The sequence below is a fragment of the Bicyclus anynana genome, chromosome 21 (assembly GCF_947172395.1).
Source record: "Bicyclus anynana chromosome 21, ilBicAnyn1.1, whole genome shotgun sequence".
In the NCBI taxonomy this organism is placed as follows: domain Eukaryota; kingdom Metazoa; phylum Arthropoda; class Insecta; order Lepidoptera; family Nymphalidae; genus Bicyclus; species Bicyclus anynana.
The window spans coordinates 9,253,822-9,269,589 of record NC_069103.1 but is presented as its reverse complement, the minus strand read 5'-3'; the positions used below and the strand labels follow the sequence as shown (position 1 = coordinate 9,269,589).

The following is a 15,768-nucleotide window of genomic DNA, read 5'->3' as shown; positions in this document are numbered from 1 at the left end:
GCCCCAGAGTAAGCGTGTAGTCTGTGTTATGGATACTAAGACGGATTTTATCATATTATACTGAACTAGCTGACGCTGCGCGGTTTCACTTGCGTGGTTCCCGTTCCCGTAGGAATACGGGAATAATATATAGCCTATAGCCTTCCTCAATCAATGGGATCCAACACTGAAAGAATTTTTCAAATCGGACCAGTCCTGTTCCTGAGATTAGCGCGGTCAATCAAACAAACAAACAAACTCTTCAGCTTTATAATAATAGTATAGATTAGGGTATGATGGGGCTGACATGTTAGTTATAATAAAAGTCCCTTAAAAACTTATAGATATTAAAAAAAAAAATCATATACTAACGGACTTATGCCCTACCCTACCTCTACCCTACTCCTATATAATCCTACTCCTACCCTACACTTAGGGTTTAGGGGTTTGAAAAATAAATGTTGGCCGATTCTCAGACCTACTGAATATGCATATATAGAGTACTAGTAGACGCCCCGCGGTTTCACCCACGTGGTTCCCGTTCCCGTAGGTTATATAAAATATAGCCTATAGCCTTGATAGAAAGAAGAAAGAATTTTTCAAATCGGACCAGTAGTTCCAGAGATTAGCGCGTTCAATCAAACAAACCAACAAAAAAAGTCTTCAGCTTTATAATATTTTATATATTATATATAAGATAAAATTCATGGCTTCCAGGCGGATGCGAAGCTAGAAGAGATGCTGTTGGAATGCAGCGTGGTGTCGGAGTACGTGGACGCGATACTGCTGGACGAGCGCGAGTCGCTGGCCGACCCCGCCATCTACGAGTTCATGCAGCACTACTACCCCAAGGTATCCTACAGCTTGGCTACTTCGTTCGTAACACTACCGATTGCCCGCGCGGGCCGGGGGGCGTGTAGCGATGAATGAAAAACCCACGACTGATGAACCTCATGCACGATTTTACACCCGCGCAGTGATTCCCCCCGCCGCCTACATATCATGGGAGTGTCGTCAACGACCTTGCCAGACTATAGTAGAAGATACATATTTATCCACGCCCGAAATAATGTATTGGCGATTAATATTCTTATTTGCAATGTTTACAATATTATCGTCATCAGCGAAGATTATTACAAGTAGTAGTTTTCGACTTTTTTTTTTTTAATAGAATATTTGTCATATCTTTTTAAATACGACGAATATTCCCATTTCCCTCCAACTAGTCGAGAAAGACTGTATTAGGAGTGGGTATGACAATAGACCAACGGGGCGGGGATCGAACCACCACCCTTCGGTGATGAGTCCGACCGCTCTTACCGTTGGTGTATTGTCGGGCCACTCTTAACACAGTCTTTCCCGACTAGTTGGAGGGGAATATATATCATATAAAAAAAAGGCAAATATTCTTTTTCAAAAAAACAAAAAAATATATGTAGCATAATATCATAACTACTTCAAATAAATGGAATTCGAATCAAATATTGATAATGCAGTTTTAACTTTTGTAATAAAAAAGTTCTTCTTCTTTCTCCTTTTTTAGAGATTTAGTTTACCACGCGCCCTTTTGGAATTTCCATTTTATGTTTATTTTACGTGCAGTTGGGTTCATCTTCGAGTCCGAACGCGGCGAGCATCGCCGGGATCGCGGGCGGCTCGGGGAGCACCGGCGCCGTCATGGGCGGGCCCCGGGCGGCCGAGGCGCTGGCCGACGAGATAGCGGGCAGCGCGACAGTCGCGTCGCTGGCCGCGCTGCTGGGCAACACGCACGCGCTGCTTCTACTGGCAGAGCGCGCGCGGCCGGCGCCGGGATCGCCGCTCGCACGCGCCTTGCAACGGGCCGCCACCGCGTTGCACCAGCGACTACTCAGACCCACCGGTGAGTACGCGACTGTCGCGCCGCTGCCCACAATGATAATGCTACCCTCAGACCAATTATAGAAGGACCTGTATCGCACTCATAGTCACGAACAAAATTGTCTGTAATTTTCTGAGAAAAACGAGCTTAGATTTTGTAAATATCTTATACTAAACTGGAAGTTTTTGCCCGTTTTTTGCACAATTCAATTACACAAAAAGGTATTTTATGGAGCGCTTTAACCGACGAACACGATTACAACTATTTAACATCGACTCTATAGAGACAGTTTTTACAATCGCATTAGATCGTTTATCATATACTTTGACAGAAAAGTAACGTCTAACGAGGCAGGTCCTATACAATAATTGGTCTGAGATGCTACCTTAATATGTGTTCCCAGCAGCAACCGGGAGGTTAAACAAGCACAAAAGCTCTGACGACTAGGAAGTGGGATCGCCTCTTCTGTGTAATCTCTGTACTCTCTCCTCTAAGTGGACATCGGTTTATTGTGGTTGGAATCACAATCAGAGTGATTTTGTTTAATGTTTCTGTGAAAATAATAGAAAGAAAATGAATTTATTCAGATTTAAAAGTTACAGATCTTACCCTAAAGACAGCATGTCCGTCTGTAACCCTTAAAAATAAAGGGTGTACAGCTCAGCATATGCCGTGCACTACTTACAAGTATAATACACGGCGATGATTTTCAGCTCAGACTTTAGTGACGCTACAGCTAATATAAAAAAAATGTAAACAAATTCCAATGAATTATATTAAAATCGCATTTAAATTCATCTAATCTGTAATTTTGGTTCTTGCGGATATGCTCATTTAATTGGAGAATGCAGAAAATTTCGGGCTTAACTCGCTCGCCCTGCCATCCACCGACTTTAAACCTATAATTAGCAATCAAGTCTCAGATAGGTCCTATTATAAAATAGCAAATAATGACCTTAAATAATTCTCCAACAGAAGAGGAAACCGGGGAGACGGAGACTGGAGAATCGCCGAGCGAGACGCGGTGTCCGTCTGCCGAGGGCAGCGAAGCCGACGAGCCTATTGAAGAGTCTGACGATTCCAGCTCGGAGACCCCGGCGCCTTCGCCCCCGGCGGACCTACTCCCCCTACTGTCGCACGCTCTGCGGCGCCTGCATCAGTTGCAGCCCCCCGACGATTGAGTGAGATTGATGAGCCTATTATAAAATATCAGTACTACCGTCTTACCGAGACTCGCTAAGAACGCTATAAAAAAAAAACGTGATGTTTCAAATGTGCCGGGCCCGAACAAAGGGTTCGATAAAATTGTTTCAATTGAATATATTTTATATTTATTTTTTATTTAAAAGTGTTTTTCCACATTGGAGGTTAATTTGTAAATTTGAATAAAATAAATAATATCGAAAAATCCGACCGTGTTGGTTGTTGTATTGTGGGTGTGAGAACTGAAAGCATAAGCGTAAGGTAATTAGTAGAATATCGATTCAATAAAGATGAAGTTTAATTTGGTGACATTTAGCTATCAGTCTCAGTGTTCTCTTTAGCCAAACCTACCCTTTAACAACGAAAACAAATGCACTCTGTTCAAAAATTAAATTTAAAGGTAGAGCATGTATAAATAGAAACCAAATTAGTTTTCAAAAATGGCGCAAAAATTCCCATTATAAATACACTTGAACTTTGGACTATTTCAGTGTATGCATGTATTAATATCGTCATAATTATGATAAACATTCCACATGTCTTGTCATAAGGGAAAATTTATTTAGTCTCTGCAGTAGGATTAACCACTTGCTAAAATATAAATACGATTCGGATCAACGTGAAATTGTTTAAAAAATGTATATTGTATTGTAAAAAATTATTTTTAACTGACTTCCAAAAAGGAGGAGGTTCTACGTTTGGCTGTATGTTTTTTTTTTTGAAATTTCATTTGCAGCAAATAAATCATCAAAATAACGATAAAACTTACTTGCACATAAGAACATTTCCTCAAGGAAAGCAAAATAGACCCTCCAATATAGACAAAATAACGTAAAAACCCAATCCGAAAAAAATTTACGTTAAAGTGTCCTTTCACTTACAACGTCTCAGACAACAGGGCAAATTAAATTACTATTGCTTTCTTAGAAAGTGATTGAATTTACTAATTTATGAGTAAATTAAATACTTGGGCCATCAAGAAGAAATAAAATGCAGAATTAGACAAGGAAAGGCTACTTTTTATAAAATATCCAAAGCATTATGTGAACCCAAGATTCCTTTCCCTACAAGATATCGGATATGTTAATAACATAACAAATGTTATGTTTGGTCCAAGACATGGGTCCTAAAAAGAGTTATCAACGGTTGCAAGCTTTTGAGTAGTTTAATGTTTCCTGGAAACACATCGTCCTGAATGAGCCTCTAAAAAGAGCCAATTGTAACCGTAGCATCGTGACAATCATGTTTGGTGAGTGAGGAGGAAAATCGCATTTTTCGGGCAACTTCAAAGAAGATGACCTCTTTGAGTTTCCCAGGTTGATCCTAGACGGTAAGAAACACGGAAAACGTGCTCCAGAAAGACACCAAAGAAAGCGGATAGATGATGTCAAAGAGTGGACCAAGGTAACCTACAGCTTAAACATTGTGCAAATGACCGAAAGAGTTCACATGACCGCCAAATTTCAATTGGAATGAGGCACCCACCCAGTGAAGTGAAGGTATAAGTAATCAAATTGAACTGATTTGATGGTAATTTATACTCAATATTTATATACTAACCACATAGTAGGCTAGTTGACTAATATCAAATTTTAACTATACATTATTAATTTCGTATAGTACTTGGAATCCGAAATATACTAATTTTAATTAAAAATAGTAAAAGATTGCTTAAGTTTAAAATTTTAATATTGAATATCTATTTTTCCAAACGCTAGAAACGGCATGAAGTCATAGCCTTAGTAAACAATCAAGTCAAATGATGACACGGATGTCTGATTTTTTTGCTTAAAACTGATTGACATGCTTTGACTCACAGTTTACCGGGAATCCCGTTAAATACAGAAATGGTAATTACCATACTTCTGGTGTAAATATTAAAAAATTTGGTTTTAATAGAAAACTAAACTAAAAAACAGATAAACTATAAACCATCATGGCGGCCAGCACTTTCGGACGTTATCCAAAAGTTTATTTACAAAAAAAAGGTTGGGAATAGTCCCAAAAAATATAAAATATATTTTACAATCTAACTAATAGGATAATAAACAATTTAGGACCTCTTTAAAAACAATGTCAACTAGCCTATTGACCCGGTTCAGCGGTGGGGGGGTCAATGACAGGATAAAGAGGGAGGAGCGAGTGGCACGCGGATTTTATGTCATAATTGCTCAGACCAATTATAGAAGGACCTGTATCGCACTCATAGTCACGAACAAAATTGTCTGTCATTTTCTGAGGAAACCGAGCTTAGATTTGGTATATATCATAAACTAAACTAGAAGTTTTTGCCCGTTTTTTACACAATTCAATTACACAAAAAGGTGTTTTTACGGAGCTCTTTAACCGACAAACACGATTGAAACTATTTAATATCAATTCTATAGAGACAGTTTTTATAATCGCATTAGATCGGTGATCATATACTTTGACAGAAAAGTAACGTCTAGCGAGGCAGGTCCTATACAATAATTGGTCTGAGCATAATTGTCAACGTATTTTAACGGTCCACTTCTAAACCTTTTCTTTCTTATTGTTAATATGACATTCAAGATTATGGACATGGACATTTTGTAATTTATTATTTATTTTGTAATTGTGACATTTTGTAATTTTTTTTTTTTTTTTTCGCCTACATGTATTTAAATACATACGATATTAATATTCATACACCAGTTATTGTAAAATGTATTAGCTCAATTCTATTTGTACCATCGTGTTCGACCTATATTTTCGTGAATAAACATTCATTCATTCATTGTATAAATTCTTTGTTCATTAAATTATCACGTGTTGCCGCCCGCAGCTCTCCTCATCTGTCGTCATAGCCCGCACACTTACAAGTATACTGCGCAGACTATTCGTAAACTAGCTGACGCCGCGCGGTTTCACCCGCGTGGTTCCCGTTCCCGTAGGAATACGGGGATAATATATAGCCTGTAGCCTGCCTCGATAAATGGACTACCTAACACTGAAAGAATTTTTCAAATCGGACCAGTAGTTCCTGAGATTAGCGCGTTCAATCAATCAAACAAACAAACAAACTCTTCAGCTTTATAATATTAATATAGACGAGGAATTATTCGTAAATGAGCGATTTATAAACAAAATTTGACTCAAAGACTTGATTGATATCAACTCTTTCCGTACCCACATTTTAAATTTAACTAAAATTAAAATGTAATTTGCCCTGCTCTTCAAATGAAGGAATGTTATATGAAGCGCTATTTTAAAAAAGTTTTACGCATTTTTTGTATAGGTGGCTCAAGTTGTACTTTTTTATAAAAATTAAATAATATATATGTTAAGAACCGTGTCTCTTCATTATAAAAAAATAGTAAGATAATTTTACGTTGTCATTAACTGAGGCTGGGAAGTTACTGTCTCATGTTAAGGGTGCGTTCCGACCGACCAGACGCAAATGATTTGACCAATCAGATTTTTGCGTGATGACGTCATGATCACGTGACCACGCAAAAATCTTTGTTTAGTGGTAGCGCATCCTACGTTTGAAGTTATTGTTTAAGAAGCTCGCTTGTTATGTCAAATTCATGTAACTATCATCTAGTATTTGAAATTGTTATATAATGTCCTAATAATATAATGTTTTTTATTAAATGTTGTTTAAACAAAACAAATCTGAATCATTTACCTGTGTCAGTAATAAACAATATTTAGGAGAAAAATATACAGGTTATAGATTCACCAAGTTTTGTTTGTATTATTATTATTATTATTCGGTTGCTTTAATTGTAAAAATAAAAACTAATAGTAATATAATGTAATCTTAAACAAAATTAGATATATATTATGTCACATTATCTAAAACCTAATAATATATTTTGTTTAATTAATATCTTTATGGCAGTACTAGTTTCTTTATATTCGTTTGTTTAAGCATGTTATCTAAAGACTTGTGGAATTTATTACGGTTTATTTTTTGTATTTCTTTTATATTTATAATATGTATTTGATTAAGTGCTAGTTAATTATTATAAAGCTTGTTTGAATGGTTGTTTTAGGGCAGTGTTTTCTGCATGGCATCCATATTCTCCTAGATATGTCAAAATGTGTAGAACATTTTCCTATAAAATTAGTTTAACTTTATTGTTGGGGAATGCACCTTTTATTTAAATGTATTGAAGACTGTGGTCGTCTCTTTTGCCTTTAGCTTTGTGTTTAGAAGTTGTGCTCATAACAATTCGCAAAATCGTTCAATTCATTTGGATTATCAAATATTCTTTAAACAAGCTTCCATTTTTAAGTACAGTATTTTAAAATATCAATGTGTGAGTGAGTCAAAAGGGTTATATTTCTGTCTCTCATTGGCAACTTGTAAATTGGGAACCACTATATTTAGGCATTGCAAATTCTATTAGTATATGTAGGTAATATAAACGTTTTAGTTATAAAGCATAATGCGGACGGATTCAGGAGTATATTATGTACTGTCGAACGTAGTATTGCGTGTAAGGTTTAGGGCTGGTTTCACCACGTGATAACTGTCACATAGCTAATTCGCAAGTTTTGTCTTTGTAACAAGTAAGATAGCGACAGAACTAACGGTTAGACTATCCGACACTCATTGTGTAGTGAAACCGACCTTTAATGTATAATTGTAAGATGACTAACATTTTACGTAGATGTTAATAGTGAACGCACACTTGTACACATCGTTCGCGCTGTAATATGACATCCGATAATACGCATGCTGGTTTGCCGCGACTGCAATAGTATAAAATCACCATTATATTTTCAACTAACGGTATTGGCAATCTATGAATTTGTTTGTCTGTAAATTCTTACGTAACGTTAGTACAAAAGACTCGTTTTTTTTCTTATTCGGAGATTGTGTATCTCATTTCCTGCACACTTAATGGGGTAGTTAACTTATATTCATATCAAATTTATTATTAGCAATATTTCGTTTAGTACTTGGAATAAGGGTTCGAAATATACATACCAATTTTAATTAAATATAGCAAAAGATGACTTTCGAAACGCCAAAAACATTGTCGTCAATTTCGTGACGTCATAGTATTTGTAAATATATACACGTCAAACTAAATGATGTCTGATTTGTGCTCTAAACCGATCAAAATGCTTTAAATCAGAGTTTTCTTGCAATCTCGTTATATACAGATATGGAATATGGTAATAAATATACTTTCGGTGTAAATATTATTATAAATCATCGTTTTAATTAAAAAAACTGAAATGCGACGTAATGACACAGATTACAGCTATAGACCATCATGGCGGATAGTGTTTTCGGGCATTATACAAAAGTTCAATTTAAAATTTCGGAGTATTCTAGTTTCTAAAAAAAAACGGTATATTTTCTACGATGTAACAGAACGATAATGAATGAATTATAGATCTTTAAAAAGTGTCATCTATCCTAATAAGAAACGATTGACGGATTTTAACATCGAGTTGATACCAATATAATGCGATTGACTTTTTTAAAATAATTAAATATATTTTGACATTATGTAGAACAATTATTGTGCGTTGTAAAACAGCGAGTGCGATGTGCATAACAGTAAAATATACTCAGAGGCACAATTATCCGGCCACTTTAAAATGACGCGAGTATATTAAAGTGGGCGGATAATTGTGCCTCTGAGTATATTTGCCAATATTATGCTATCCAGTGCCGATTGGAGAATCTTACTGTGCGTTCATGTTTAACACCGATTATAGACATTTAAAAGTTTTGTTTCGTGAGGTATTTGTGTCGAAGCATCTGCATACTAAGAAGCATTTTTGATATAAATATAATATTGTAATAGAAAAATATTGATGGATATTTTGTACGCGAGTTCGGCCATGTCTTCTTACATGGGACGTCGTCAAAATTATTTTATTACGTTTCGGCTGTGAAAAATTATTAGTTTAAGGTTTGATAGAGTCCTTTTCATGAAAGAAGTCCCGCGGCTAAAACCTGAACTAAAATTGACAGAACCTTAAACAAATGACATTATGACCGTCATTACCAAATGACATGACAATGAATACCTTCTGGGGGACTTCTTTCATGAAAAGCACTATAGCTGTGTCACAGAATATTTGACCCACCATACTAGGAGCGTTACACGTGTTTCTCATTTCCCTACCTGAGTATTACGAAGATCGGAACATGAATACAGTAGAGCTCGTTCCAATGTAAATCCCAGCAATGAAATTTGAATCACAATTTTATACCTATTGTAAGTAAAAACCCGTCCAAAGTACACTTTTTCGTTCTCCATTTTTATAGATACTTTGTGCGCGGAATGTTGAAATTATAGGCCAGTATGAATTGTGTAGTCGGAAGTCTTACATTTAAAAAAAAAGAATTACGTTGTGAGGCTGACTGTTCTTGATAGAAGCTATAACTCTGGCAAGTTCGTTGACGACACTTCCATGATATGCGGGCGACGGGGGGAAAGACTGCGCGTGAAATCGTGCGTGCGGGAAACTGTCGTGGGTTTTTCATTCATCGCTACACGCCCCCCGGCCCGCGCGGACCATCGGAAGTGTTACGAACGAAGTTGCCAAGCTATAACCGCATATCTGAGACCTCGCCCGCGCGGTCCAGTAGTGTGTGTATGACGACAGAAGAGAGATGTTTGTTTATTCTTTACAAGTAAGCCCTTGACCACAATATCACTTTATGGTAAGTGATGATGCAATCTAATATGGAAGTGGACTAACTTGGGAGTAGGATGAAAATGGACACGCTAAATCGCATCGCGGCTTTGCCTGTTGGATGGTAACTGATTACTAAAGAATTAGTCTAGGTCAGCCGTGACCTTACGACCTTAACGGCAACACGTACCACCAAGCGATTTAGCGTTCTGGTACGATGACGTGTAGAAACCGAAAAGGGTGTGGATTTTCATTCTACTCCTTACAAGTTAGCCCGCTTCCATCTTAGATTGCATCATCACTTACCATCAGTGAGATTGTAGTCAAGGGCTAACTTGTAGAGATAAAAAAAACACCTCAACATTTCTGTATTACTGCGCGACCGAGGACTCATTTATGTAGTCTGCAGTTTAGATGCATGAGTTTTTCAGTTAAAAATATATTATTATTTCAATTCGCAATTGGAGTTGAATAAATATTGTTTACTTGAATATATTGCGCCTTAGTAAGTAATTTATAGATGATATTTATGGCACCTAAATGATGGAGTACCATTTTTCTGCTTTTGGTGGTATTTCAATTGACCCTCTTCCACGACGTTTGAGTGTCCTTATATATCTGCAGGGCATTATTTTATACAAAATAACTGTACGTTAACATTTTGTATGTGGTAACTTGTTTAAATTTTTCGTAATAGGGACTATTTTTAAGAGTTGTATACATTTTATGTGCTAGCAAAGATTCTGGTAAAAGTTATGACGTAATACTTATTTTTTAATTTTATGTAATCGCTAGCATATTTAGTTGTAATTATAGATAAAAAATAGCACACTGCCCAATAATATAGGTACACAAATAAATTTAAGGTGTCCTTGGAATTACTCATAAGCATAGATTCAAAATTTGATTCACGGATATCGCATTTTTTATATAAAAATAAATGTTAATAATACCATACCATCACAAAAAATCATTATCTGATAGCATTTTATGAAAAATGTAAGTATTAATAATAATTACTCTTTAAGGCACATTCACATTAACGTTTCGTGTTGTATCTGAGACGCAACTAAAGAGAAGTCATACATTTTTATTTGTATGATAGGGACGTGAAACAAATGTGAATCTGCCTTTATATTAAATGTCTCGAATATTCAATACAAAACAATAGTTAACTAGGGATCACAAAGCAATAATTTTCCCGTATTTGTATATTAGTTATAATATAATTATCGCTGTTAACGGATGAATTCTTCAATACATATTGTGTTGTTTTAATGTACGAGTAGAAGTTGGAAAAATGCGGTGCACTCTCTAAAAGAGGACGTTAGGATGTATCGTGGTGCTAGCAATCTGATCTATGCGACTGTCTATCGAGATGAAATATGTATATTCATTTTGTCATTTTAGAGCTTATATTAATATATATACCATTAAACATTAACTATATTATGCTGTAATTATAATTTTAAGATTGTATTTTTTCCGTTTCCTATAGTGTGGTGACGCTGGCTGCTTTATTAAGTGTTGCAATCGAGAAATTGCGTTGCGGTTTGGTAAAAAGTTGTTTGTATTCGTGTATTATATTTATAGTAAAGTGATTGAAACGATAGTTTCGCTCGGATTAATCTGTGTTATTGAATAGGCTAGTTGACACTTTTTATTAATGATATCTTAAATTGTTTATTATACTTTTATTAGATCCTCAGACAAATTAGATCAAGACTTGACTTGCTAGACGTTACCCCTCTGACAAAGTATAAGATCAACGATCTAACTCGTTTTTAAAAACTGTTTCTATAGAATAATACTTCATTGTTGTAATCGTTTTCGTCTTTCAAAAGGTTCTCTAAAAATGCCGGTTTGTGTAGTTGAATGGTGTAAAAAACGGTCAACAACAAGTATTTTAGTATATATCAAATTTGTAATAAAAACGATATCTGAAAACAATTCATTCTTCAGCCGGAACAGCAAAACATTGGTCATGTAATCGAATGTTCTGTGTAGTCTTAACGATGTGTTTGTTAAAGTTGTATTAGTGTGTATATTGCAATAAACATTTATAGTTGTGTGTAGTGTAAGGACACGAAATATATTTATTTGTGTTAAAATATTTTCGCTGTGTGAGTTTACCTCATCCCCCTCAAAACACGACAGACAGTTTTGTTATTGAATTTGGATGCGATGCAACTCAATAACTGATTCCTCTATGATTATGATCACAAAAAATATATCGATTTTTTTCGAGACTTACCTCAAGTAAGTTCTGTTCTAGTTTTCGGCTTTCGGTTTTTGTTAAAAACCATGATTTTTAATGTAAAAAACCATGATAGTAATTACCATCTCTGTATTTAACGAGATTTGAGGAAAATGGTCGGTCAAAGAATTTAGATTGGTAAAGCAAAAATGAGATCACAAAATGGCCGACAGTTTTTTTGGCATTTGGTATATTAGATAAAATAATATTTTTAACTTGAGTTTCTAACAATCTTTTGCTATTTTTTTTAACATAATTGATATATTTCGGACCTTTATTCCAAGTACTATATGAAATTAATATTGTTTATATTAAATTGTATATAAGTCAACTACCCTATTCATTTGTGAAAATTTGTAAAAACAAAAATACTGTAAATCGGACTGGAAAGCCAAAGTAAACAGTATTTTATAAAGTAGTTCTTTTCTTTTACACATATGTAACAATCCCATCATGAAAATATACAAATCATAAATCTTATGAGGATATGAGGTTACATAGGACAGGATCAACCATCAAGGGGCCAGAACTGAAAGCCTTGGTTTGATGTCCACTCTACCATTTATAATTGAAACTTCTTGCACAAGAATTTCACTTCATTTCATTATCAGCCTATATGAGATGCCTTCTACAGGGCACCCACCCTGTATGAAAGGCCTTCTACAGGGCACCCATCTGTAGGAGAGGCCTTCTGCAGGGCACCCACCCTGTAAGAGAGGCCTTCTGCGGCCTCTCCGGCCTCTCCTACAAAGTGGGTGCCCCACTTTGTAGGAGAGGCCTTCTACGGGACACCTAGTAGGAGATAGGATATGGAGTTTAGACCTGCCACGCCACAGATGTGAACTTTGTTAACATTTAAACTTTAATATGATCCAAGGAACTCTCGGGACAGTCAGGTCTATTTAATATTTTGATAAGGAAACAAAATTAAACTTTTAAATTTGTTTTAATTTACTAGAAACTTCATTTGGGAATTTATCAGCTGAATTATGTGCACAATCTAGACAGTATGTTTTTAAATAAAAAATGCTGCATTGTTTGCTTATGCAAACTGTTTTCTGGCACATATTACAATCCCCTCCCAAAACTAAGATCTCTCCTTTTCCTGGAGGGCTAAAGGGGTCTTTCATGACATAGCTGGGGTATTTGAGTTCTATTTTGCGTGAAAATGGGGGATTTGTGCCTTTGTATTGAGCTTCTTCAGTCATACCACATGAAGAGCATTTGAAATTATATGTCTCCAGAGCACTTTCCTCTTTTACGACTTTAGCTTGTGTTTTGTCCATTTAGCTGAAATTTTGAAAAGAAATCCCAATTTTAAAAAATAATCTACAAAATTTAAGAAGTAATGACAAAATAATGTTTATTTATACAAGTGCTGGCATGTGGCTGGCTATTGTTTTTTCTTTTTACATAGTGCTTTAGAGACTAATAACTAAAACTTTAATAATTCATTTTTAAATGGATATTCCTATATTATTATTACAGAAGGATTTTTCAAATTCAGTAAGTATTATGTGGCACCTTATTTTTATCTTTATACTAATAGAAAGTTACATAACATGAAAATTCAATCAAGTCACTGTTGTGATATATTCCAATGAAAAAAATATATGAACTATCTAAGTCATAAGTATTGTTACTGTTTGAAATGAATTGGTTTGTTGTTTCAAATGAATTGGTTCCCATAAATTAAAACTACAAATATTATTTTAACATCATCAGTGGAATTTATTAAACTGATATTAGTTTATTACCAACCCAAAAGTTACATCACATTTTGACAACATATTTACAAAATAAAACAAAAAAAATACAATTACTAGACTAGAAGATACTGTTAATAATTATAATAAAAAATTTATTCATTCTTGGGAACCTCTTTTGGAGCCTCAATGGGCCACCATGAAGGTTTTAAGGCCTCTGCAGAATAGTTTGCAACTTTTAAAGTCTTTGCATCTAGAGCCTCTTTGGTTCTGATCAATCCTAAACCATAATTATTTACAAATCCTTTCAATTTCCCTAAATTACTCTTAGGATTATTGCTAGCAGAGATCACAGAGTCCTGTTCTATATTTGATATAGTTTCAGTAAATTTGAGAGGCATTATTCGTTTTCGTACAACTCCAGTATGGTGCACTCTGGCAGTAAGCTCCTGGCCTATATAACAGCCCTTATGGAAGCTCACTCCATGGAGATAGTCACAATTAGCTTCCAGAGGGAAACTTGTCCCAGGAGGCAAGTCATCAGACCCTTCACTGACACCTAACTTGTACCTCAAGTATTTATATCCATCTTCGTCACCTTCGGTTACATCTTTTCCTACAGTTTGAGCTACCTCTGAATCTTTAGCATCTACAGAAGATATTATTCTATATCCCAGGTCAGTTAGGCGAGGATCTTTGTAAACATTTATTTTATCATCAGATATATCGGGTGCATTTAGAGCTATCAAAGCATAAATACTATAATCCTTATTGATATCTTCAATATCCACTTTTCGCTTTAACTTATAAAGTTTTAGATGTCTCTGCAGTATAGTTATGAGTTTTCTATCGCATTCTATTAAAAACGAACTCTCTGCGCCCCATTTGTGTATTAGCGTATCGTATAAAACTCTACCTTTATTATTAAGAAACATAGCATACACAGACTTTGCTCCTTCCTCAAAATGGTTCATATCATTAGTAATGAGGCCTTGTAGAAACACTGAGGCATCATCTCCCGCAACTTTAAGCAATCCGCGATTTCGAAGTGGATACAAAATATTCGACGAAGGTAATGTTTCGGTGTGCACTTTGCGTAGAAATTTATAGATTACATAAGGCTTGTATAAGATTCTATTTACCTGATAAAATATCATTATATTCTGATAAGCTTGATTTTGTTTATTTTATATATATTCTGTTTATTTAAACAATAATTTCTGTCTATTATTAACTTGCAGTGAGTAAAGCAAGTCCAATTTATTTGTAAATAAATTTCAATCATGGACGTCAATGTCAATTGTAAGTTTGACTTTGACGTAAACGTAACAGCTCTATTTCTTATACTAGTTTTACTGCTCTGAGTTCTAGCCCATTTAAGCCTTACATACATCTTAGACCATTTAAATAACAGGACCTACCTCGCTAACCGTTACCCATCTGGCAAAGATCAAAAATCTATGATCTAACGCGTTTATAAAAACTGTTGCTATAGAATCGATGTTTCATTGTTGTAATCGTTTTCGTCGTGTAAAGAGCTCCCTAAAAATGCCGGTCGGTGTAGTCAAATGGCATAAAAAACGGCCAAAATCTTGTTGTTTAGTAAAAGATGGAGTAACGTTTTATTTGAAAGTATTTAAACCTTAATTTTATCAAATATAGAATAAAAACAATTTGTAAAAAGAATCGATCGATTCTTTTGACGAAACAGCCAAACATCGATCAGTAATCGAATATTCTATGTATTTAATCTGTGGATAGTCTAAGCAATGTGTTTGTTAGGCTGTGTAAAAATTACGCGTGTGTGTATTGTGAGTCAAATTTATAGTTGTGCGTAGATAAGGACATAGAATATTTTTCATGAATTTGAGTGCGATGCATCTCCACTTTCTAATTCCTCTATGTCATACATAGAAGAGTCGCAGACTAATTTAAGACATACCGTAGACAGAGAATTTTAACAACCTCTGTAGCAAGATATTTAGATTATAACTGAAGAGCAATCAGCATAAAGTTAGCTAACTTATTTAAATTCTTCTTTACAAAAAAAATATCGTTAAAGTAACCATTACTAAGTTTTTAATAATTTATCAAGGGTCAAGTCCTAATTAATTTAAATGCTGAGTTTTGTC

At 35.0% G+C, this 15,768-nt stretch overlaps 2 protein-coding genes across 2 annotated transcripts in view; one reads left to right on the top strand and one right to left on the bottom strand.

The window, feature by feature from the left end:
- LOC112044342 (ubiquitin carboxyl-terminal hydrolase puf) overlaps positions 1 to 12,345 on the top strand; it is a 70,493-nt gene extending 58,148 nt beyond the window's left edge. The window contains exons 55-57 of the mRNA XM_024080161.2: positions 697 to 831; positions 1,582 to 1,858; positions 2,813 to 12,345. Coding sequence (XP_023935929.1) covers positions 697 to 831; positions 1,582 to 1,858; positions 2,813 to 3,018 — 618 coding nt within the window. The 3' untranslated portion in view covers positions 3,019 to 12,345. The remainder of the gene's footprint in view (positions 1 to 696; positions 832 to 1,581; positions 1,859 to 2,812) is intronic.
- Positions 12,346 to 13,269: 924 nt separating this feature from the next.
- Positions 13,270 to 15,730, bottom strand: LOC112044344 (putative transferase CAF17 homolog, mitochondrial). The gene has a single exon (XM_024080163.2). It carries the CDS (start codon positions 14,791 to 14,793, stop codon positions 13,792 to 13,794), a length of 1,002 nt encoding a protein of 333 aa, XP_023935931.1. The 5' UTR covers positions 14,794 to 15,730; the 3' UTR covers positions 13,270 to 13,791.
- Between the last annotated feature and the right edge of the window lie 38 nt (positions 15,731 to 15,768).